At 40.8% G+C, this 24,787-nt stretch overlaps 3 protein-coding genes across 20 annotated transcripts in view; 1 reads left to right on the top strand and 2 right to left on the bottom strand.

The window, feature by feature from the left end:
• The window catches only part of PECAM1 (platelet and endothelial cell adhesion molecule 1), a 43,999-nt gene extending 34,522 nt beyond the window's left edge, over positions 1-9,477 (bottom strand). For 3 of the 9 annotated variants that reach the window (XM_087751106.1, XM_087751108.1, XM_087751109.1), the window contains exons 1-2: positions 3,943-4,011; positions 778-804 (exon numbers count right to left, since the gene is read on the bottom strand). In XM_087751106.1, coding sequence (XP_087607232.1) covers positions 778-804; positions 3,943-3,982 — 67 coding nt within the window. In that variant the 5' untranslated portion in view covers positions 3,983-4,011. Of the gene's footprint in view, positions 1-777; positions 805-945; positions 1,235-3,942; positions 4,012-7,625; positions 7,719-9,156 lie in introns of those variants that run through there. The other 6 variants (XM_087751102.1, XM_087751105.1, XM_087751103.1 and 3 more) reach the window with 4 other exon arrangements.
• Positions 9,478-9,807: 330 nt separating this feature from the next.
• Positions 9,808-17,406, top strand: MILR1 (mast cell immunoglobulin like receptor 1). 4 transcript variants are annotated; one of them, XM_087751126.1, is made up of 9 exons: positions 9,808-10,910; positions 11,001-11,045; positions 11,893-12,180; positions 12,505-12,789; positions 13,315-13,428; positions 13,801-13,890; positions 14,965-15,027; positions 15,381-15,437; positions 17,269-17,406. In XM_087751126.1, the coding sequence occupies exons 1-8, from the start codon at positions 10,877-10,879 to the stop codon at positions 15,428-15,430; spliced, it is 969 nt and encodes a 322-aa protein (XP_087607252.1). In that variant the 5' UTR covers positions 9,808-10,876; the 3' UTR covers positions 15,431-15,437; positions 17,269-17,406. The 4 variants fall into 4 exon arrangements, with proteins under 4 accessions (XP_087607252.1, XP_009465284.2, XP_087607250.1 ...); XM_009467009.2 differs by lacking the exon at positions 17,269-17,406 and adding an exon at positions 16,714-17,131 and having other exon boundaries at positions 15,381-15,439; XM_087751124.1 differs by having other exon boundaries at positions 9,809-10,910; positions 15,378-15,437.
• Positions 13,176-23,322, bottom strand: POLG2 (DNA polymerase gamma 2, accessory subunit). 7 transcript variants are annotated; one of them, XM_087751119.1, is made up of 9 exons: positions 22,511-23,321; positions 21,939-22,065; positions 21,684-21,789; positions 21,121-21,294; positions 19,922-20,062; positions 18,944-19,024; positions 18,262-18,362; positions 17,201-17,338; positions 13,176-13,212 (listed from the first exon to the last, which is right to left on the bottom strand). In XM_087751119.1, exons 1-9 carry the CDS (start codon positions 23,088-23,090, stop codon positions 13,191-13,193), a joined length of 1,470 nt encoding a protein of 489 aa, XP_087607245.1. In that variant the 5' UTR covers positions 23,091-23,321; the 3' UTR covers positions 13,176-13,190. The 7 variants fall into 7 exon arrangements, 5 of the variants coding, with proteins under 5 accessions (XP_087607245.1, XP_087607243.1, XP_087607244.1 ...); XM_087751117.1 differs by lacking the exon at positions 13,176-13,212 and adding an exon at positions 13,293-13,413 and having other exon boundaries at positions 22,511-23,322; XR_015703306.1 differs by lacking the exon at positions 13,176-13,212 and adding an exon at positions 17,625-17,738 and having other exon boundaries at positions 17,135-17,338; positions 22,511-23,320.
• Positions 23,323-24,787: the final 1,465 nt, after the last annotated feature.

Below are 24,787 nucleotides of genomic sequence, written 5' to 3'. Positions count from 1 at the left end.
CATTCACTTTCCCTTCCTTTAGAACTTACAGCTTTTGTTTATGCCCATTTTGGCCAGGATTCGTATTAGAAATTTGCTACTAGAACAGGAAAACTTCCCTGCATCTAAAGTCCCTTGCCATGTACACTTACCAGCTATTTATAAATTCTCCTTGCTAGAGAGAGTTTTGGGCATAAAACCAATGCAAAAATTGTAAATTTCATTGCATGTGAATGGACTACATGACAACAAGAGGCAAATGTTTCTCCCTAATGATGGAAAAAAGGAAGTATGCAGAGTGTACATGCTGGAAGTCAGCAAGATGATAACATAAAAAGTAAATGCATTCCTTTCAGAACGCAAGTTCTGTACTCAGATATAATCTTTTCTTTTGCAAGAAAAAGAGCAAGAAAGAGTGCCCTTAACATACATTCTGTAATTTCATCCTACCTCCTTGCTTGTGGGCATGAAAGGGTTTTTTAAAAACCAAAACAAAACACTAGTAATTAAATTTCCTCTCCGATCTCTTCTCTTGTATGCCTCAGTTAAGCAAATTACTGTAGGAAAGATTTTGCCAAAACATTTATTAAAGTATGAGCAGCACATCTCTTATTTAAACACTATACCAAGAAACACCACCAAATAATACTTTTTTTTTTTTTTCATGGTCAAATTTCGTACTGCACTGTAGTAGAGCAAATCCAGATAAACACTGTTATGGATGCACACCAACAACTGAGGAATTAGTTAAATTACTTATTTTAAATTTGTACGTGAAAAAACCCTATCATTACCTACCTCTCTCCTGAGTGTAAAGTTCTGAACCTGGAAAAAAAATTAAAAGAAACGTTATTTTCAAAGCTTACAGATTGAGAGACAGTAAGGGGAAACAGTAAAAAGCCCCAACAAAGCCCAAACAAACCAGACATACATGTACCCACCCAGATATTTAGTTATCAAACTTACACTGCAAGAAAATCACCAGAAGAGCAAGATACATCTCGTTCCTGAAGAACAGACACTTAATTCCAAAATAAAACAATATTCATTATCAGAGGTGATGCCTTCAGGTACCAAAAACAGGTTATGGTTTTTTTTCTGTTGTTTTATGGAAACGGATAAAATTTTGCCATTAAAATTTGTAAGTCTTCCCAGATCTTCAACTGAAACTGGCTAGATCAAGTAATCGTTCCCATTACTGGAAACTGGAAATGGCAAACAATGAGAATCTATCTGCTGCTCACAGGCAGATTACTGTTCAGGAAGTGACTGGACTTTTCCTGAGGGCGCCACCAAATGCATTCGCTTTGTTTAATTTCTTAAGGTGTATTAAAAAAACAAGAAGTTCCAGTGACATTTATCCTGCAGTTCCTTTCAATATTTTTAAGTATTTTTAAGTCATGACTAACCATTTATGAACACAAATTACCTTCGCTATTTGACCTTAGCAGATCCTTGAGCAAATATTTCCTTTCATCCTGACATGGAGAACTCTTTCAGAGAATAAATGTACAGAATTATTAATTTTTCCCCTTTACCTCCATTTCTAGATCTCTCATCTTTGCTGTGGCAAAGAACAGCTTTACTGTAGGGTGCACAATAAATCCAAATTATCTCAGAAACCATAGCTACTGTTGTGTTAGACTAGAATATTGACAGGCAGACCTCTCATATTATCATCATGTATCCAAAACAGGAAACTGCACAAGATCTTATTTTATGTAGTTAAGACAGTGCAAAACACACAATCATGAAACTTAAAGCCCACAAGAAAAGGACTGGTTGGAGTTTCATTTCTCAGCAGAAATTTGAAGCAGCACTGGCACAATCTGAAACAGAGAATACTCAGGAGCAAGAGTTAAATCTGCTAGTAGCTTGACACTGTTTGAATTCAAGCATCCCTCAGAGATCTTCTGACCTTTTCTGTGTTAATTTTTTTCAATGGTATAAGTAGCCTGACAATATGACAGCCAACCTGAAATCAGGAATGAAACAAAAACAATGAAAGCAGAAATTGAGCAAATATGGTCAGAGGAGAAGTTGCAAAACATTCTTCTTCAGAATTTTTCCCTGTTTCCACTGGTGTAAATGTCTGCCTGAGATACAGTAAGGAACTGATGTAAAATTCAGAACACTTTAATTACTCAACTTCCTTTAACAAAATTGAGGGTTTTTTTCTGACTACAGACAAAAGCCTGAAGACAGTAGAAAGCCTAAAGAAAGCCTAAACACAAGTAAATCAGTAGCCATCAGATTTGATTTAGGTGGAATTGTTCTGAAGAAGACTAGTTGTGAAAAAAAGTAAAATGTAATCATTATCCAAAATCTCATTACCATGACCAGTTATTTGATATCCAGGGGGCAGGGGGGAGAAATGGGCAGAACAAGAAAAGCAAAAGGATAACAGAGATACTGTCCTGTCCCTATCTCTCCTCTTCTACTTTACTTACTTTGGTACTATCATTTTTTTTGTACAAATGTGCTTTTAATCCTAAATAATCTGACAATGCAGAAGGGGCAGATTTAAGCACTGATTTCATTTTTCCAGAAAAAATTTACTCTGTAACTTTTAGGAATTCAATGTTCAGTACCTTGCAGTTGTTCAGGATATTCCTTTCTCAGTTTATCAGTCCACTTTTAAGTCAGACTTAAGTCATTCCACTTGAGCCCTAACACTGACTCTGTCTTTATGCTTGATAAAGTGAGTTGAAATCGTGCCCTTCAAAAGTGTTTCTCAAGTTGTGTGTCCCAGAACTCCCTAAGTAGCGATTTAGTTATTCTTGAAAATCGAGTGCTCAACTCTTAATCTCTTAGTTTCTTTCCTTTGTAGACAGAGTCAATGCTTTCCTTTACGTCCAGCAACATTTTCCAGGCTTGTTAAAGCACTGCTTAAAACAATACTAAATACATTCACAGAAGTCTATAAATGAGACATACAGTTCTCATAAGCTTCACTGTTTATATGAACCTCCTTTTTTTTTCTCCTGGGGTCAATGAAAACTGTATTTTTTTCCCCAAAACAATAGTTTAAAGCTATAAGTGTACTTTAATGCTTGTATTACACACATAAGCGTGGTATTTTGCAAAAGGAAACAGGAGGGAAACGCTCATCTGTTTAACAATGTATCAGCAATATGAACAAGCATCTATCTAGCTGTTTTGCAGGGAGGGAGTACAGAATGGCACAATAGTCATAGCAATTAATGACTAAGAAGTAAGCTGGTTAACTGGCAATAGTATTTGTTCTGCTTAGTCCAGTCTGTTTGAAATACACCACCAACAAAAGACTGGTGGTTTGGCTGTTTGCCAACAATGGTCTCCAGAGCCAGGTAAAGGAAAAGAGGAGGAGGACACATGGCAGGTGGAGAACAAAGGTAGATCAGCTTTTACTATTGATAACAAAAACTAGGAAGGAAGGAGATTTCCCCCTTCCCTCTTTCCCCATAAAAGAATTCAGCAGGACATACAAAGCTCAGCAAAACCACACCAGTCTTTCCCACGGGGGACAAAGGCTCTCCTCTTAGCCACAGCGAGGGAAGGAGAAAGTGAGTGTAGGCCAATATCCTTCAGAGTGAGCCAATACGGTCGAGTTCAGAACCAGGCTAGTTTCAGACTGAGGTAGAAAGGCTGGCTTTTAGGATGAACTAGGTCAGGAGTAGGGTTTAATGGTGCCAAAACCCGAGGCTGTTGTGAGATGTCACTCCCAAGTGAAGGATGTTCCATAAGATCTCACAGGCTGATTAGACGGTCATATTCTTGATAGGCTCTCAACATTGCCCTGGAGAGGAAAATCTAGCTGGTATTGACCAAAATCCAAGAAGTAAATTCAACTGCAGGAATTTAAGCCAAAATATCATGAAACTTGGGAGAAAAGTATTTCAAACGCAAAAGAATGGCTTGAGACCACCTTCCATTGTTAAACTGGAAATCAGATTGACTTAAAGAATTCAAACTTAAACGTACCTGTGCCAGTAATACAGCTGCATATTTTCCTAACAGTCATCTCATTGTAATTTCCCAATACATGTTCTTCTGCAATACATAAGATCAGACAAAGTTATTCTAATATACATCGTATAAAGAACTCTATTCAGTCCCTGTTATATTTCTGGGAAAATTAGGATTGACTTGAAAAATGCAACACACCTTCTGAAGCAGACAGAATAGTCATTATAATCTGACACAATGCCCTTTGAAACCTATGGGAACCATTACATTTAATCTACTGCCCAATGAATCGGACCCTCAAACATTAAATCTGTGCTCATCTGGGAATTCATGATCCCTGTTTCTGCTGGCTGGGTCCCCTGCTACTTGCTTACATATGACACTTCCTAAAAACCATTAGCTCTGTCATCCGAACAGAGCTTTGCCTAAAATCAGAGGCAAAGCTTATTTTCCTAACTAAGGGCAAAATGCTGAATAAGATTTTCAAATTTTTCCCTCTGCAAATACAATGTTTTCAGCCAGTCCTTTATGACAGGAAAGGAAGCTAGGAGTTCACACCACGTTTCAGCTGTTTGTTTTCATTTGCTCTCCAGCTGGCTAGCGTGACAGTAAAGAGCACACCACAGTGCCAGTGTTTAGGACTGACATTTTACTTCCTCACAGAGCACATGCTGATTCCAGTGAATCTTTTGGGGCCCCTAAACTTTGTTCTGGTCTCAAATGCCCATTTCTGATGAGAGTTTCACTTTCTTCAGAAAAGATGAAGTCTCTACATGTGTTGCCTTCAAGTTCTATGTCATTAACTTACTGACAAAACATTTCTCTTAACACAACATTCTGGAGTCATCAAATCTTGTCCCTGATAATGGAGGCTCCACATAATTTCTTGTATAGGTTCAATGATTTTAAAAAGAGTTAATTGCTATAGAGGTGTATCTACAGATGTTTGGGATTTTCTAAATTTTATTTAAAAATTTATAAAAATTCAGAGATCTGTGTCCATCTATACTGAAGTCAACACAAGCTTTCCAGTAACTAAATCAAGAATAGAAAAGCAGCTCTGATGTCTAATCCCCCAATCTTTGACGTGTATTATCGTTTAATCATTTTGGTTCCTTACAGCTGTGAACTATTTTGCTTAATTATCACTTCCTGTTTCAGTATACTCATAGATAATAGAATTATAACAAACGTTGCTGTTTTCACAAGTCTACAGAAAACCCTGATGAACTAGGAATGAACTGAGTTTTTTCTACATATGTTTTCGGGGTATATTGTCTTCTCTTGAATGTGGGACATTTGATCATTTGCCTTTATTTTAAAAGCGTCTCTTTATACCTCCCTAGAGCAGATTAAAAAATTAATTTTATCCCTGGATTTGAAAATTTACAAAGAACATTAAAAAAATGAACATTGTTTTTTCAGAAGTCTAGGAGTTGTACAATGTACAGAAACTCTATAGAGTGCCGAAAGTTTGTGCTTCTCAGAATAAATTGCATTTCACAATGGCACCATCTACTGGGAGATGGCCACTACAGCAAAGCACACTGTGGTTCCCTCACTTCTCTCTTTCACAATTAAACCTATGATTACTGGTATCCAACACCTCCTCCAAATGGCAACATGAATTAGATCTGGAAAATTAACTGAAAGGACCAGGAAGCTGATAATGAGAGAATATCACTGATGCTTTCGCACTGAAATTTTTCTTTTGAATACAACAGGAGCTAATTGTTACTATTTGGTTTTACGCTTCCTTACTGATATGGTGTCACATTGAAAAGAAAACTAGGAATCTGAAGTCTTGACTTATATTTCATGTAGCGCACACTTCCATGTACCTCAGAAATTCATTCAGACAAAAGGAGAGAAATTCCTTCTTTCAGAGGTGTGAAATCTGTTTGTTGGTTTACATGATGATCGTGGTCTCTGATAGCACCTCTCAAACTTTCTCTGTTCCATCAGTGTGCGTAAGTGACTGATTCTACACCTTGAGGACATTTTTAACTGCCGGCTTCTAGTGGCTTAACGAGTTCCTCAGTTTAGAAACAGACATCACAGTCTGTGTCACTATCACACAGTTTGCTTATCTGGCAACATACCAGAATTTGCACTTGTTTTACTTAACATCTAGCATTTCTGAATGCAGCAGAAAACCAGCCTCGAGCTCTGCAATAATATTCATCACAGAGCATGGACAGTGCCAGAGAAAAGGTCAGAACCTTCTGGCTGGAGAGGGAATTAATTCTGGAAATATTTTTCCTTCTCTATACATCCCCATTGGTTTTTTTATTGGCTGATGATTCTCCAAGCATTATTCCACATCAGTTCCATAAGTAAAATTCATTTGGTAGTCACTCAACAAGCTGATCGAAGTTGACAGAAAATCTTTCAGCAGACTTTACACAAACCAAAAGGAAGAATTTATCTGCTTCCTGACCTGCAGCAGGTGCCCACACACAGCCATTGCTGCTACTCATATAACTTCTGGATAGGATGCACAAAGGGGCAGATACTCCTCAGAGTACACAAACAGAAGTTTGAAAAGGGCTGAAAAACAGACAATAGTCCTGACAGGCGTATTCTTTTTAACACTTTTTTTTCATTCAGTATGTTAAGTATTCAAATTAAAAAAAAAAAAAAGTTATTTTTTATCAGAGGTTAGGAAGCAGAAAAAAGTTTAAATTACATCTATGAGTTTGTGAAGAAGGCTGATTAAGAGAGTACTCTATGTTTTTCAACCTATAGTATTCTTATAACAATTCCTGAACACATCTGTCCGGAACACTTTTCAGACAGTGATGTCAGAATTTAACTCAAGAGAAATGCATGAGTAACCCCAGTTTGTGGTGTCTCATCACAATTTTTTCTTACTTTTTCCTTTTTTGAGGGGAAGGGGAAGAGGAGTTGGAGGGAAGACAGACCATTTTAAAATATTTCATCTTTGGAGGATTTGGGAGCTGCCAGGTTAATCAAATTGAAAGTTCCTTTCACCTACTGACATGTTCCTTGCAATTTGCAGTTCATTGAAAACCATTCACTACATTAAAATTCTTACTCAGAACCTTGCAAGAACCTCGCAAGAACCTCATTGCAAGAAATTTAAAGATATTTTAAATATGCATAGAGAAGAGATCCTTTCCTCTTCTACTCTTACTTGTCCTCTAGAAAAACAATCTTCTCACAATCAAATACCAAGTAGTTAAAATAAACAGCAGACTTGCCACCACAGCCATTTTGAGTAGGAGTGTAAAAATACAGTATTCCATGATGATCTAGCTATATCAGTAAAAACTTTTTGCAGACAAAACAGAAGCATTTAATTTAATTCATCACCAGACTTAACTGTCAGTATATGGTGATTCCTAGCAAACCTTCTGCAGACATCTACTGTAGCAGATGCTCTTCCAGAATGGAGGACCTCTCAGGATGAGAAACTGGGACTGGGAATAACTTTTGCAATTCTGCTGAAACATGCAACTTTCCCTGGAAGCCTACAAAAGGACAGATACAGTGTGAAGCCTTCACAGCCTTACTACAGAATGCTGTCTCACACTGTTTTCATTCTCAAGTCAAAGAATTGACCTTGTGAATGAAAGCTCAGTTTGGCTTTTATTCTCTTCCACCTGCTTGCTTGAGGCAGAATATTGTCACAGCACCAAGTGATACACATCTCTCTTTCAGACTTTTTAACTTACTGGTTTTGGCTGGATGGCTTCTGTTCATTATTCTTTGTTAAATTTATTCAGTTCTTCTTACATGTACAACCACATTAATTCCAGGCAGGAAATCTGTAATAATAAAAAGGGAACTCCAAGCTTGCACAGTATCTTACTGATGCTATAAAATTCTACATATACATGCTGAACAAATCAACATCATATTATTCCAAATCCAACAGCCAGCTCTCCCAGAAAAACAATCAACACGGAAGTAAACTTCTTTTACTACTACCCAGGACACTCTTCAAGAGACTAATGAGCTAGTTAGTATTCAAAGGTAAAGTCAGTATTCAAAACCTCACAGAAAGGTAATGCCAAGGGCTAGTTTTGCCTTTTTTCCTTGTCTCACATTGACAATATGGCCAGCTGAATGCCATATGGCCAATATGGATTCTGTTCTCCTTGCTGAAGGGCAAAACAAGACAGTAACATTTTGTCTCAGAGTAATGCTACAGGATTTAATGAAGCTCATTCTCTTAATTTTGGGACACTTCCAGCACATGTTGTAGAAAAATACTGCCTTAAAGCCTTTTACAAAGCTGCCATAAAGATGCTATCCACCTTCAGATCTGCTGAGTACTCATCACAGTTATATCCATATAAACCAGTAGAAACTAAAAGTGTTATTCCAAGAGTAGTGCTGGAGAATAATAATGCGCCATTGGCATGCACAACTCCCATGAATACACACAGTCCATTGGATTATGCTTTAACAAAATACTAGTATATCCAGCCCTTCCTTGCCCCTGTAGGACTGAGTAGTCAAGTAAATTTTTCTGGAAGTTTCTTTACATCAACGTAACTTAATCATTGATGTTATAACTTCATCTGAAGTCTCATTTTCTAACCAGTACGTGTTATTACTCCCCTAGTAGTGATCTAGCAATTGCAGTCTGGCTTTTATACAAACTTCATCAGTAAGCCTCAGCTACCAAATCCTATCACAATGGGTGACAAAACCTTTTTACATAGGAAGTGTCTCTATCAATGCTCTGCAAAGCAATTATAAAAGTTGAAAAGTAAACAGGTATCTGGGCAGGTGAAACAGCTAGGCCCAAGTATTGAACAGTTAAATGAAACACAGTTCTTCACCATAATCCTACACGTATAGTTGAGAAGAATGGGATGCATCAAAGAAAACATATTCCCTCCTATTTCAAACCCTGAAGTCAAATTTCAAGGAAAACAAAACAAAGCAAACAAAACAAAAACCAAAACAAACATTGAGGCACTGAACACAGGACCTCCACCCAAGGGAACAGAGCGAGCAGGGTTGCCTGGCAGAGTCCAAACCAGCCAAGAAAGGCACAAACAGTTCTGGAAGAGCTCTCCCCGCTTCCCAAATAGAAACCTGTGCTTTGAGCCAGCACTTGCCTTCCCTGGATACCCAGGCTGTGCATCCTGAGGGAACCAAGCCAGCTCTTTGCACGCACACTATTTAAAGCTGCTGTACGTGAGAGATCCTGGTGACAACTAAACCTTTCTTTTTTAAAAGGTCACAGCTCACCGTAACTATTCGCCATTACCCACACACAAAATGAATCGGCTTCTTAGAAAAAGGCGCTTGGTTCCTGGTGAGCAACATCAGCCAGCCCCTCAGGGGCTTTACAGAGTAGGAGGAGTGAGACCGCCGGCGGCTTAACGGCTCCACGTCCTCTCCTTAGACGGCCGTCAGCTGGGTGTGAGGCAGCCGGCTGTCCACAGCCCCTCCAGCCTTCGTACACCGGGCCGGGCCGCCCTGCCCGCGCCTCAGCGGAAGGGAGGGCGGTCCAGGCCCCCTCACCGCCCGCAGCCGCAAGCGGAACGCCGCGAAGACACCGAAACCTCCGGCGGGACCGAGGGAGGCGGCGGGCGGCTGCGGTCTGGCTTCGCGCCACAGCCCGTAAGAGCCTCCCGGCGGCTGCCCTGGGCCGGCCGCCGCCTCCTCCTGACAGGAGGGTGAGACACCGGGCTCCTTCGCAGCTGTCGGGACACCTCTCCTTCTCTGTCACCTGGCTTCGAGGATCTTGAGGACTTTTTTGTGGTTTTCTGGCAAAGAACGGGCTTCCACAACAGGAAAACGGACACACTCTCCCAGTTCTTCTCCTGACAGCTGCATTTTTACGCAAGCTTCCTGCCAGCTGCAAAAAAAATATTTCAGTCTTGTGGTTAGGTGTCAGCATTTCCACATAAGAAACATTTGCGAGGAGAGGGTGGAGGTTGTCTTAGAAGAAATTAAACAAACAAACAAAAAAACAAACAAGGAGGAAGGAAGTTGCACACAAAATTCTGTGAAGAAACTTTGCCATGCTGTGACAGACCAGGCTTTGGGAGGGATTTTGTATTACACTGGTGAAGAGGACAGACTCTGTCTTGTTACCTTCAGAAACTGGAGACAAAGAAATAAGACAAGGATCACAAAAACACTTCTAAGGCATTCTTCTTCATGTGCAACAGGTCCTAGAGTTCTTCAGAAGGCATTGCCCACATATAGATAAAGATTACATTTACTTTGCCCAGAGGATGACAAATAAAGAAGGTCTACTTGCTGTAATTACGTAGCTTTGTATTACTGATTAGATGATCAAATTAGTCATCAAATCTGTTTCTACAGTGGTGTTGAACTCAAGTTCCTGTTGAGATTTGTGCCTTCTAGTACAGCTTAATATTTGAAGTTTGACCAAAATATTTCCTTAACAAGCTGGCTAGCTATAAATATTTATTAGCATCTTAAAACTTCTATAGATTGTATATTCTCTTTTTTTGGACAATTTTTTTTTTTAATTACATTGCAGCTAAAAAACCCAGTACCACATACTGCCTTAGTCTCAGCCATACGACCACTTGCATTTTCCTCAAGTAAATGTATGACTTTGATATGAATCAGTGATCTCATTCCCTTATAAGAACAGTGCTAGAAAAATTATGTAGTCTTGTACACTGCATGGCAGCACGGTTCTACCATACAGCTCTCACATGGAAAACTGCTGATTATGTCAGCTACATTTTAGGACAACTGTACGTAACATTTAATCGTATCCCAAACTGCTGTTCCTCACTCCACAGCTTTTTCTTCTGCCCACTGCTCTCTCCGCCATAGGTCAAATGTAAGAGGAACATGACAAAAGTCTTTACATCAGTAAAGATCAGCACTGTTTCCATATTTAGGACTTCCTCAACCCCGAGAGCCACTCCTCAAAGATCTCATTAGTTTAACTTCACCAGCTGTCTTGCTCAGTATCAAGAAAATGTTCTTCCTCACAATTCTGCTGTTTTCCTACCGTAAGCCAAGGACATACTTCTTACATATTACAAATCTTTCTAAACAAGAACCATTGTTTCTTGCCTGAAAGCTTTCTTTTCTTCTCTTAGTTCAAATGTCTCAGCAGATTCAGAAAACTACTGCATATGGCAAAGGTAGGTTCTTTTTTTTTTTGTTTTGGGATATGTGCTGAAATCGACCGTTACCAAAAAAATGGGGGAGGGATTTAAAAATGTCCAAAACCTTCATGTAAAATTAAATCTTTTGCCTGTCTGTGCAGTGCGGCAGTTTACAAGTTTCTATACAAAGTTAACTGTCTCTTTGCTGACTTGTATGTACAGTCAAAATTGCTTTAACTTCTTAAAACATATTTTTCCCCTCTAGAAGTGTCATAATTTATTTTAGTCATGATGGGTTTATTACCATTTTCTGTTAAAAGGCATTACAAGCTTTTATTGCAAGTTTATTTGTATGATTTCATAAAAGCAAACTAATTTGATAGACCGACAAAGCTCCTGCTGCTACTATTCAGTAGTTCAGTCTACTTACACAAGGTTAATTCTGCCTGTTCACATATGACCACAAATAAAATACTGCATTTATTTTCAGGTTCCCATGCTACCTCTCAACTAGCATATAAAGTTACTTTCTCCTACAATTAACACCCCAGAATATTTATATTTATCGTTTATACTTCTATTATTTTCATTGCTGCTGTAGTTCAAAAGTATTTTTGTTGATTCATGTGGATACATCTGTTGGCTTTGTGTGTATATGCTCTCTTTTGTATGGAGACATGCATTTTTCATCAAGTGTTTGAAGCTGCATACTGATTTTGAAAAATACAAAGGTGTGTTGCCTGCTACTGGAGGTGGAAAAAAAATATAACCCCTATTTCAACAGAACTAAGTATATCCTGATCCTCAACATATTTTGGGAAAAATCTGAGAGTTTCTTGGATGATAGGTGCTGTGAACTCACTCAGAAGTTTCTTCTTTCCAGAGATGCTGTCCAATCCCAGGCTCATACCTGTTCACAGGACTTTGAATGTAGTGATGAACCAGAACGTGACCCTCTCCTGCCACTCAGACTCTGGATCTCCACCTGTCAGATACACATTGTTTAAATGCAATCAGAAGGTATCCACTTTAAATAGGCCAGACTTGACTCCCGGTTTATTTAACTTGACTATCAACTCTGCCAGCGACATGGGTGAATACAAATGCAAAGCTGAGAATAACATCTCCAGTGGTGGAAAATACAGCAACAGTCTCAACTTCACCCTTCTAGGTATGTCTTGCTGTATACCTTCTCAGCACATTTTATTTTAGGGGCACGTAGCCGTGTCTGATGCAATACATCTGCAGCAGCAGGAGGCAGGGGTTTGTTTGCGGCAGGTACTGTTTTGGACCGCAGTGTGCGCCTGCCTTGATTGCGGAGCTGAACTTTACTGCAAATGGCTATTATTTCCTTCGGAGTTGGCAGTGCTATTCTGATCTGGCTCACTGAGCCCTCCATCCTTGATGCCCATCTCATTTGCCAGTGTTGCCACTTAACTCCAAGTCTTGCTTTGGAACTTGTCCTGTACTCAGTGATGCAGTTTTCTTTTCACAGAGCCAATTTCCAAACCAGTGCTGAGCTCACCCACCTCTCAAGCAAAGAAAGGCCAGAATGTGACCCTGTCTTGTCTCTCAGAGAACGGCTCTCTTCCTATCACATACGTATTCTTCAAAGGAAAACAAAGCATCTCTCACCCAGTGAAGATGTACAAGAGCAAAGCAGCTGTGATTTTTCTATTTATCAATTCCTCTAGTGACTTTGGAACCTATAAATGCAAAGCTGAAAATAGCTTTCGCAATAATACAAAATACAGCAACAGTTTCAACTTTACATTAGCAGGTATGCACGTGTGAAATGGTTTACCACTGTTGATAAACGGGGACTCCAGAAAATTCAGAAAGTTATAATAATGCAAGTTTTTTAGCCAGAAATTTTGTTCCTGCAATGTAATGTTCAATATAAATATTTTTTTACAAGAAAAAATAATTTGAGTTTTTAAAATTAATGCAAAAAGATAGAATTCCATGCAGCCTAGATAGAAGTTGAACTGACCATGAAGGATGACTGTAGAAGATTCACTTTTGGTGAATCTTGGGCCCTGGTTCACCTCGCTCCACCTTGGGGAGAGTCTAGTTTCTTTTTTCTCTCTGGTCCTACGAAAGAGAGAGTCTACTGGCATCAGCAACCTCCCTTCCTTCTGCTGCGGCAGCGTGCATTTGGGACTCTCCTGAGTGGTTACATTAACTACAGTTAATCCAAAAGCTGAAAGAAATGCAAAGGCTTGATTTTAATTTACAGAAAATATTTAAAATATGAAACAACATTTCATTGCATAAATACCTTTTCTTTTTTTCTTTTTGGCAGAAGAGAGAAGCCATTCTCAACCCTTGATCATTTCTCTTGGGCTGGTCTTGTTTCTATTCGTTATAGGATTTGCTCTGGCAATTCCACTCTTCATAATTCCTTCATATAAAGCAAGTGAGTTATTTGAATGTCTGTTTCACTTTCCAGAGCTGCTCATTTATGTTGTCAATACATTTTAGTGTGTAAACATCATGTTATAAGCGGAGTTATGCTCTTGGTATTTTAGGATGTTGTCAAGTCTCTTAACCAGCATAGGCAACTTAACAAGACATTGACAAGGCAAAACCTCTGAGCTATGTTTTAGATGGCAGGTCTGGGATGGGGGAAGCAAAGCAACATCTAATTTATTACACATAAATGTTGGAAGGAATTGGACCTCATTGTTCTTAGTAAAGAAAGGAAATTCTAAAAAAAAAAAAAATCATTGAGCTGTTTATTTCCCTCTAAGAAAAAGTGATATATGTGTTTTTCTTTTACAATTTGTAGAAAAAATTAAGTCTGCTAGGTCCTCGACTGGCCTTACTTCAACAATGAATGCAGAAGAGTCTGCGAACTACGTCACATACACAGAGATTGGTACGTTCATGTTACTCCCCATGCAGTCGTGAAATTCACTTGTGGGAGTTTGGTTGAAGAGCGCTATTCTACTATTTGCACCTAGCAAGGGCGAATTTCTTCAGGTATGGCCAAAGCAGCAGAAGGGGACACCTACTACCACTCAGTAAGTGAGCTAATACTCCTACTGACGGTGCCTGGCAGAGGCATTATTTGAAGTCCCTCAGGATCCCTATTTGGCACTACCGGTAAATAACATGCAGCCAAAACTGCAACTGGTTAGATGAACTCAAGTTCTATACAAAAATCTACTGTAAACAAAAGTAAAATGAAGAATTGCATTTGGAAACTCATGGTGAGGACTGAAATAGCCATTTCAGAAGAAAAGAAAATTAAAAGACAGTAAGTAGATCAGCAGTGCAATGCCCATTTACTGAGATAAAATTGGGCTATATGCAAGTTGTAGGAAAATAAAACATTTGTAGCTCCTGCATTCTGTTCAAAACTGTTCAGTACACAGTAGCTCTTCATTTCATGTTTAACTTTGACAAGAGTCAAAGTCAGTTCAAACTGAAATTATGAATGCTAGACAACAAAGCAACTGACCTACGTTAAGACATTGCACTACTTCAATTGCAGAAAATACGCAATAACAAAGACATTACATGAAAGCCATGATGCTATTATCTTGTAGTTTTCTGCATTTGCCTTAAATGTGAATATCGATATTTTCAAGGCAAAAAGAAACCCCCAAACCAACAGCAAAGGTATTCTGTTTCCTGTTTCTAAATATCAAAAAGGGAATCGTTCTCTCTGAACAAATCTGCCTTCCTGTTCATAGACAGAATTCTAGCTGCTCTGCTGTGTTAGCTCAGTGCTCTGTGCAGCTGCTCATGCCAGATATCCATCAGCATTCTACCCACAAAGCCTGCAAGAGCAGCGACAAGAGCTCTGATAAGGCCCATGAACCCTACAGAAAGCATGGCAGAATTATATTCAATATGCTTGCTGCTTTGTTTCAAGATTATTAAAAAAAAAAAAATCAGGTCAGTCTCTTGTAATTGAGTTAACTGCTGTTCATCATCTTTAATCCAGACCCTGTTAAACCAGAAGAAGAATACATCAACTTTTCTGTTATTAGAAGAGAAGATGAAAAAGGTGAAAACCTCAAGCTATAATATTGGAACATCTGATGCACACAAATATGTTCTATTGGGATTTTGCTGGGGAGAGGCAGGGTTTAAATAGTAGCAGTTACATACTGAAATTGCTTACTTACTACAGAGAAATCAGAATAACTTTAAGATTCTTTTAAGGGGGGGAAAAAACAAACAAAAAAACCAAATAAAAAGCCTATCACCATCCTATGACTCAAAAATTCAACAGCCTCATTATGAAACCATGCAGGAGACGCTATTAGTGACCAAGTTGCTGATGAAATATTAATTTTTCTGTTGTGTATCTGTACCAAAAAAAGCAATTACAAATTATGTTATTTTGGCTTTTAGCAGAGCACAGAGCATGTGCTACAGTCTATTCAAAGGTCCTCATCAGAGACTGAGTACAAGGTAAGATCTTTTTTGTGATTAACTTAATCATGTATTTTTAAAGAACCTTTCAGTCCTCAGATGTGGCAAGTACCACCAAGCCTGCACAGAAAGAGATGATGTTTAGATACTAGTGTCCTGGCCTAATTATTTTGTAGACAGAGAATATAACTTGTTCTCTACTAGCAAGCAAACTCCCCAAGTCATAATCTCTAGGGACTTCAATTTAAAAGAAAAAGCAGAACGGATAAAAATTGTAATTAACAAAGACCCAAACAGCAATCCATTAGACAAACAGCAGCTTATTGCCCAAACAGCACCATAAAAACCAAAATGAACCAAAACAATGCCATCACTGTCAGGTAAGATCCTGCTGGACACAATATATAGTCCGGCATTCTATGCATCTGATGAAGAAATAGAAAGGAATAAATGATGTAAAGCTTTCACCCAGACCCAAGCTCCTGTACATTTAACACTTCTCCTGAAATAGAAACTGGATTGTATGCAAACATAAGATAATCAAAAGCCTTCAGTCAAGTATTAAAAACAAAATATCCCAACTGTGTTGTCCTCTTAGGCACACACTACAAGATCTGTATTTGGCCTTTGTACCTGCTGCTACCTAGCAGCAAGGATGGCCATTTCTCAGTTCAACATTACTTCAGCTCTCAGAGTAGGAATAGGATGCTAAAATCAACTTGTGGGACAGTTAACTCCAGAACAAATTCTGCATCCTGCTATCGGCTGTTTCTTAGATGTTTCTGGATTGTTTTAACATCATTCCATAGCCAGCTTACGTAGAATTCCATGAGTTCAGTAAGTCACACAGCCACACTATGCTAACCTTGCATTATATCTAGCATAATTACACTATGCAGCAATTAATATTATTGTTAAAAATAACTTGTTTATAGTTAAATAAGCACCACGTTAATAGAAGAAATTTTTAAGGCAAGTTCTTGTGTTTCACGACATTGATGACTATCAGTGGCTGCATGCCTTGTTGCATACAACTTAAAGCACTTTAATACAGTGACTTAACAAGCTGTACACACACAGTAAATCTACAGAAGATCAGAATCACTCAATTCCGTATCTATGCAAACTCTTGTATCCGATTTTGACTACAACACTTAGGTATAGGATAAATATGATCACACATTAGTCTTTTTCCACCATTTTCTATGTAGATACATTTTTTGTCCACAAAAATGCTTCTCAAAAACTGTTAACAATTTATTTCTTCTATTTCTTGTTACTCTCGATAATGTATTTCTGATTATGTTTATCAAGTGCAAGATGAAGTAGCTTAAATGTTGAAGAACTGAGGCCATGTGATTAAAATACGTTCCTACAAACAGATAGCACAAAGACACTCACTGATGTTATTAAAACATATAAGATTTGGAAGTCTTTTATATAAAATACCATTTTCCACCAGAGACCATCATTGTGTCAGCAATACATAGATGAAAGATGAATTTTTAGGGTAGGATGGAGTATTTTCAATAAGACAGTAAAACTGAAGACATGAAAGAGAATATGGTTAGCCTTGCTAACGAGGGACGAGTTAATCCCTTCCCTCTTTTCAAGGTAACCTGGAAGACCTAGATGGTCTAGATTTGACAGAAAACAGATGCACCACCAAGTTTTAGCAGAACTATTTGCAGAGAAACCACTGAGTCCATGACACTGTAGAAGCCCATTCAGGCACAGATGTTTAAGAAATTCCTTTTATTCAACGAATTTAAGTTTACACATTTTTGGCTGATGTTACATACTTAGTTAAAAAGTCCTTCAGCCTAGAAATGTGCATCATTTCCTTCATGGTGGTGTCTCTGCTTCTCAGCTGGACCACTCCATTCTCTAGAGTGGCATCAGTTATCAAGACCATGAAGAGGACACTCATCTCATCGTACCTGCAAAGAAAAGAGCACACCTGTTACTGCTTTTGCTGTACGAAAAATTCAGATAAGTTATGTACAAATGACCATAAGCTGTAAATATTTATTTTTGCTATACTGCGCTAAGTCCAGTGTGAAGACACCAGTTTTCTTGTTGCCATTCCTTGCTTTCCTGATTACATTTCTTTGAATTATTTAGTTACTTTTGTACATAAAAAGAACGTTATTTGGTGACCTATTACAAGAGTATTTTTGTAGAAGCAGAATATATCTTTTTCTGTTATTTAATAGCCAGACTTACTTTGAAGACTACTGCACAGAACAAATAGTCGTATTTATTTTCTCTCGGGGAAAAATATTCATCAATGTGCTCAAGATCCATTGACATGAGCAGTGATATGCTCAAAAGTCACTCCTGATGAACAAATCATATATGAAGGTCTCAACTGCAATAGTAGGTACCTGCACAAATAATTCCATCACATACACTAACGGCAATGCTTCCAGACTTGGAAGAACTTTTAAGTTCAGGACTAGACACAGTGAACTGTTTGAAATAGTACTTAAGAATGAAACACAGAACCAGTCCCAATGCAAAAATGGGGGTGAGGGTGGGAAACAGTTCTGTGAGCTTATGACCTGTCTTAAGAAATTTATTTTCAATAGAAGAGTCCCTAAAAAGGCATTTCACAGTTCCAGAGAAACAACAATAGCATGTGTTATTGAAGTTATACTTCACTTAACTTTAAAAACGAACTGACATTGCTCTTTGTAATAAAACTAATTGAATTCAAGTTTATAGTTTGGGATACATGCCTTCAGTCATGTGGTTACTGCACTCGATGACTTCTTACTGAAAACAGGCATACTTACACTAGTCCACAGAAAGTCATCTTTCACCTTCATAGTTTAATTTACAAAAGACTGTTTCTCCTTACTTTGTATAAAGCTGTTCCAGAGATACCTGCACGGTTTCAAGATAACCCGGCCATACAGAAATTCTGTTTTCTGACAGTTCATTGAACAATCCTTGACAAACCTGTGTTTATTTAAAAACGGAAGTTAAAAGACAGACTTTGAGGGTTTGAAATCCTATACAAAGAGACCATTAAAACTCTAGTATGTGTGGTATTAGCATTCCTAGCCGGTGTTAATTTTCTGGCTGAAACAATCTCAAAGTAGACAGCAGCCTGGCAATGAAATCTCCATTTCTATTTAAAAACATGCCAATGTAAGTTTTCTCCCTTCTGTGGGGACTGGCTTAATGACTGACTTAAATAAAAACTTCTACAAATCCTTCTGAAGATGTGACCCATGCATTAAGATAATTCTGAAAGATTAAGAACCCGAGAGGGATTGTGTTATTTATTTTCCTTAATTTTGCATGGAACAAATACCAACTCTGTTACCAGTACTAAAAGCAGGGTGTTAACGCAAAGAAGGCACGTACTACCCACTGTCTGCAGTGTGCACCTTTGGCCGCGACTCACAAACTGCATAGCAGAAGCACTGTAAAATCTGTACAGCATGATTTTCACCACCGTAAACAGTGTCTCAATTGTAACAGGAGGCTACATGGAAAGTCAATGCTCAAAATTTAAGTTCTTTCGTACAACGTACCTGTCTCAGCTCTGTTGTTGGACCTTTTCCTACATCCAAGGCCACTTTAAGAGGTGCTAAACAAGGATGAAGCTTAAGTACCTAATAATTTTACAAAAAGCAACAGATTACTAAATGCATTTAGTGTGAAATTAGTCTAAACATACTGTCCTGGTTTTGGCTGGGACAGAGTTAGTTTTCTTCCTAGTAGCTGGAATAGGAAATATTAAAATTTTTTCACTGAAATTTCTAAACATGCAAAATTTTCTCATAACACAAAATCCTGAATTAGAAGCAAGCTGTATTTCATATAACTAGCACACATGCCGGCTAGGTTAGCATGGCAGAAATTATTCCCTTTTGGCTGAGCCCCAGAAAAGACATGAATTTTTGTTAGCAGAGCTCCATCATCTTTAACAGAAACAGAGTGATCAGAGACAGCCCAGCAGACAGCTACCATCAAGTCTACTGCCTGTTTGATTAACAAGTGCTGTCTGAAAGCTAGCACTCTTACTCCAGAAAACCAGGGAAAAAGTGGGAATAATGATGGTCCTTGGGGAAATGCCCCGCTACCACCTGCGACCCACTTTTTCTACTCTTCTCAGCAACCTTCAAATGCTGCCAGAAGAGACAAACTCCTCTTTCCCAGCACCGCAGCTACAGTCCAGTTCCTCTTAACTCCTTATCACTTGCACGGCAAGAGCTACCTTCTCATCAGAGAGAAGGTAAAACAGGACAGGTGACCTCAGAATGAGAGAAAAATTGCTAATTGCTTCTGTGGGTGCGAAGGACCGCAGAGGCAGTCCCGTGGGGGCAGCCTATTGCTACCAGTGAAAAGCATTCTGTCTGCACCTGTTGGGGAAGGGAACAGAGCATGGAGATGTGGCAAACGCAGGTATTTCCATGCCTGAATTTACCACACTGTCTGTGGGTTCTGTACTTAGACCTGCCCCTGCCTTCCACCGTCCATTCTTCCTTACACTTTCTACAGAAAGTTACCTTTCTCTGTGAGTTTTTCTTTTTTGTTAATGGATTCTCAGCTAGCTGTAGAGAATCAAAGAGATATGCTAATGCTCCTCGGTCCAGGTTTCCACTCACAGACAGAACATGAGGAATAACATTCTTCCTTCCATCTCGGCCCTGATGAGAAAAAAACAAACCAAAAAGGGATACCTCAAATAATGTCTCTGCCTTTTGTTTACTTTAAATGTATAATGAGGCATTGAGCTCAAGCACCCTTATTACATTTAAAATACAATCAGACATATATTTTAAAAAAAGTTACCAGCAATCTTAAAAGTGTAACAGTAACTAGATAAGATTGTAACGCTGGGGAAAGCCAATCATCAGAGCAGGATGGGAATATTTTCTTGTCCTGCCCCTCTGATCATAAATTTAAATGTATGGCCAATACACTTGAAACTCTGCATTTTCTTTTGGAGGTTTGTAGACTACTTCCAAGTGACCACAAGGATCTGTCCCCACATTCTGAGAAATCACGACGTAACCCGCAGTTTTGTAGGTTACATTACAGTCTTCTGCCTTCTGTATAGAAACGAGCTGCAAAACCAGGAAAGACAGACAGGACTGTCACGAGAAGGAAAAGGTTGCGATTTACTGGTAAAATACCAAGTTACTCTCATTTTAACTGTTCAGCCTGACTTTCTGAACACTGCCATTTGCTAGCAGTTTGTCCCTCTCCAGTGCATTGAGTGGAAAGGTCTCCCTCTGGTCCATTCCTCCTTCTGAGTGTGGTAACTTCTACAAAGCCATTTGCAGTGTTTATAATCCATTAACCCACATATACTTCTACATATACGGAACTGGACAAGCTACAGAAAGAAAAATCATTTATAGTTTTTTTTTTTTGATGTGAACTTAACACTGCAAAACACAGACTGTTTGTCTTGACATCTGCTCACAGATAAAGGTAAAGGCTATGCAACTGACAACAGCTGTCCTGTCAATATAGCTAATTTCTAATTTCAAAGAATTAACTCCTTGCACAGAAACCCACCTAAACGGTATCTTATCTGCTTTTGGAAATGAAAGTCTGACTGCAGAGTATCAATTGTACTGCTTTCACAATAAACGAATACGAAGATAGTCACATGCTAAGCAACTGGACCAGCAAAGAAACCATTTCTCTCACACATTATCATCTTTATAAAAAAGGTTTTTAATATAGTAAAGCTTACAAGTAATTTTGCACTATCCCCTGGATACATCTGTAACAGTTCAGTATCACCAAGGTTCTTCAATGTTTCTATTGTTTCTGTCCCCCAAGGAAAGCTGTAATGCAAATTAAATCCTCTTCTTCCTTCTTCATCCTGAAAGTCACTGCTGCTGAAGTTAGATGGGCCTACCGCAAACTGAAAATTAAAGATATAAGAGGTAATCACTACTGTGCATGCTGTATTAACTACAAAAAACAAGTCCGCAACGCAAGCTGAAGTCTGTGATTTTCAGCAAGAGATTTTCATGAATTACAGCCCAAATCTCCTTATTGTTTTACAGCATTTTGATCTCAACTCAATTACAAACGCAAAACATTTGCCTTTCGGCAAGTCACATTGTAAACTACTTAACTACTTGTCAAACACTAAGTATTTTTCTCATTTCTCACAAGAAATACATGTATTTTAGCGACAAGAAGAGACAAGCAATATAGCACCATAAAACCGATCAGCGTGTCTATTCCCCCCTCTCTCCAAGATACAAAGGAGCAGGCCAAGTTTTCCCACGGGTACGCTGCTGTTACCTTTCTCCACCATTGGAGTCTCTGGCGTAACCAGTAATCGAGCCACTGTCCCGCAGTTCTGGGAGAGCTAAACCATGCAAGCAAAGACGTGGTCCTTTCGCCTATTCTTTAAACAATAGCAAGGTCAGCAAGTTAACTCCTTCAAAAATAACAGGGAAAAAGCAAGAGACAGTATTCAAAAATAATCCAAAAGTAAAACAAATGCAAACAGCTGCTTTAAGTATAAAAAGGGATTAATTCCCTCTATTACTCTACCTTCTAAGGTTTGTGTTGTGTTGTTCACTTTCTGGAATAGAGTGAAAGCACACTCCAGTTTGAGCAAGGCCGCAAGGCAATCTTTTGTTCACCAGTTCTAAGCAGCTAACATATTGCGCCAAAGCACCTGTCAAAAGACAAATCGCTAATTTTAGTAGCCACAAGAAGAAGTTTAAATTTTTAGTTCTACTGAGAATGAACATAGCACATACGATACACGTGCTGTTTATATGTGCAGTCCCACTAGCGTTAATGTTTTGCGGAGAGTGGCTCAGCAGTCTGCAGCCTGATTGCTCCGAGTACTTCGGCAACTGTGATTTTAACCTGCATTTCCCCTAATTACAAGGGAAAGCAGCCGGTGTGCACTTCGGCAGTCATGCTGCTCAGGTCCTTGAAAAGGACACAAGCTCACCGCATACGGATGAGACTTTCCCAGCGCTCGAACACAACTGGAAAATTCCCTTAAACGCAGCTGCTTGGCTCCCAGCAAGACAAACGCGAGCCGGCGGCCCGGCTGCCCAGCGCTCTCCAGAGACCCGCCTCGCCCCTGCGGTGGCGGCCGAGGGACCCACCGGGAAGCAGGCTCTCACGCAGCGTCCCCGCCGTGCCGAGCACTTCTTCCAGAGACGGAGCGCCCCTCTCCCGGAGCGCTTCGCGCAGCGTCTCCGAGTGCAGCAGCCGGAGGCCCTGCCCGGCCCGCCGATCGCCGCCGGCGGCGGGCGGGCCGTGGAGCGGGGCATCCACCGCGAACACCTGCTCGCGGAAAGCCAGCACCGAGTCCCACCACTGGGCCGCCAGGTTGCCCCGCAGCGCCACGCCCAGAGGCCCGAAGCCCGGGTGGCAGCCGCTGAGGTAGGCGCGCCAGGGCAGGGCCGGCCGCGGCTCCGCGCCGCCCCGCAGGAAGTGCCGCCGGCGGCACACCTCGAGCAGCTCCTCCGCGCTCGCCGCCTCGTCAACGCCGGCCACCGCGTAGGGCCGCGCCGGGGACCCGGCCTCCAGCCCCTCCGCGGGCCGCCCGGCGGGCGGCCGCCGCCTCAGCACGGGCCGCCGCAGGGGAGCGCGGCCGCCCCAGCGGCCCCCGGGGCGGCAGCACAGCGCCATCTTCCCGCCTGCCTCACGGCGCGGGGACGGGACGGGGCCGGCGCCGCGCATGCGCCGCGTCCCGCGCGCGCAGGAAGCGGGGCTGGCGCGCAGCCTGTGAGGAGCGGGCGGGGACGCGGCGCTTCCCCCGCCGCCCCCGCTTCCGCTGCGGCCGCTCCCTGCGGCCCGGGTGCCGGGAGTCCCCGCCCTTCAGCCCACCCGCGGCCACGGCAGCCGGGACCCCGGCCTTCCCGCAGCTGGGGCTGCGTGCGTCGGGAGGCAGGGTCCGGCCTTCCCCTCTCGAGCCTGTGCGCTGGGGCGGGGGGAGGCCCCACCCTTCGCTGCCGCAGAGCACATCACAGCTGCACGGGAGCATTTCCAGGGGAGAAGCCCGTGCAGGTCTCCTCAGAGCAGCTGTGCCGGGGGCTGCGCGGTCTGGAACAACATCAAGGCTTTACAAGCAGAAGGGGCTCAAGCGAAGGGATCAGCGCGCTGCCTTCCGCCGGCGGAGCCGCCCCCGCTCGCCGGCCCTGCCCAGCCGCAGAGCAGTGGAAATTTCCATACGTGCTGATCGCGCCTTCGCACCAGTGCCAGGAGGTGGAGCGTAAGAGAGGAGGCACCATTCTGGGAGCTAGCCGGCGTGAAAGATTCATGTATGTATTCATGATACACAACCATCTCAGCGTGGATTCTTCACCTCACACCCCCATCCCACCGGCCGGGGGGACAGACTGGGAACTGAAAATAGCACCTGGCATAGGCCACTGGGTCAGCAGGAGCTGCTACTCCTAGGTGCAAAACCACTGCTAGTTACAATTTTATTTCTAAAGCAGATTTGGTACGAGCTCAATTCTACCACAGAGTATCTCTGATAATATCTTCAAAGCTATTTACTAGGGGTTGGTTTTCATCATTTTATGTGCAAATGTTACGAGGAGTGCCCACCTTACACTGAGCAACACCCTTCTCCCTCAGGGAACACTTCCCCGGATGGCCATTTGGAAACACTAAGGCAAAAAAAATTCAAGACATGGTCCTGTTTTTCAGAGTTGGGCCTTACTGGTTAAACAAAAGTAAAACAAAACAAAACAAAAACACACCTTAGAAATAGCACTCCGGTAACCCACATCACATGTCTAGAAGCAAGACAGAATTTTTGAGTCCAAGTTTAGGATTACTTCAGCTTCTAAGGGTAGCTGATTTGGCCACATAATTGCACTTAAGTCCACCAATGATCTACAACCTTGAAAAACCTGTACTGAAGAGTCACAAGGTGCATCTTTTCCCACTATCTCCCGATTGTTTCCAAAGCCCATTTTCAACCAGTCTGACTTGCCAACCCCTCTCTGGGCCTCACTTTAAACAAATCTGGTTGGTGCCATCTCCCATCTAACAGGAGGAAGGGGCTAGCTGGTCTTTGCATCGCTGTTAAAGATGCCAGTCTGTCAATTTTCATTCACAAGCTAGACATTTTCTACACATACCTCTTTTAGTATAAGGTTTTTATAACAAAAACAAGCTTCCCATGCATTTTGTTTCAGGCAGCTGACCTGGGTGGAAACTTAGCAATTAACATGTCATTTTTCAAAGATAAATAACCATCTACTTCCTTGTCTTCAACACTGATGGCTCTGGGCAAGGGGAATGTTGATTAAAAAGACTTTCCACACTGCCAACGGCAGTTTTAGACTCAAGCGTGGCAGTATTTCAGGACTCCAGCTGAAGTTCTCATAGCAACAGTGAATGGTCACAAAAGTACTCTCAACTCA

This window comes from Nipponia nippon, unplaced genomic scaffold, assembly GCF_047370975.1.
Source record: "Nipponia nippon isolate SJK-2023a ecotype South Korea unplaced genomic scaffold, ASM4737097v1 scaffold_14, whole genome shotgun sequence".
NCBI lineage: Eukaryota > Metazoa > Chordata > Aves > Pelecaniformes > Threskiornithidae > Nipponia > Nipponia nippon.
The sequence above is the reverse complement of the archived record's forward strand: the minus strand, read 5'-3'. Positions and strand labels throughout refer to the sequence as shown.

What these genes read in the sequence shown, in the direction of transcription:
- MILR1 (XM_087751124.1), top strand. Translation starts at nt 10,877, where the DNA reads ATGTTCTTCCTCACAATTCTGCTGTTTTCCTACC. An exon ending in AACTACTGCATATGGCAAAG is followed by an intron (nt 11,046 to 11,892) that starts GTAGGTTCTTTT and finishes TCTTCTTTCCAG; the next exon opens with AGATGCTGTCCAATCCCAGG. An exon ending in TAGAAGAGAAGATGAAAAAG is followed by an intron (nt 15,028 to 15,377) that starts GTGAAAACCTCA and finishes TTTGGCTTTTAG; the next exon opens with CAGAGCACAGAGCATGTGCT.
- POLG2 (XM_087751117.1), bottom strand. Translation starts at nt 23,090, where the DNA reads ATGCGCGGCGCCGGCCCCGTCCCGTCCCCGCGCCGTGAGGCAGGCGGG. An exon ending in GACTCCAATGGTGGAGAAAG is followed by an intron (nt 21,295 to 21,683) that starts GTAACAGCAGCG and finishes TTTAATTTTCAG; the next exon opens with TTTGCGGTAGGCCCATCTAA. An exon ending in GGGATAGTGCAAAATTACTT is followed by an intron (nt 20,063 to 21,120) that starts GTAAGCTTTACT and finishes TTTTCTCATCAG; the next exon opens with GGCCGAGATGGAAGGAAGAA.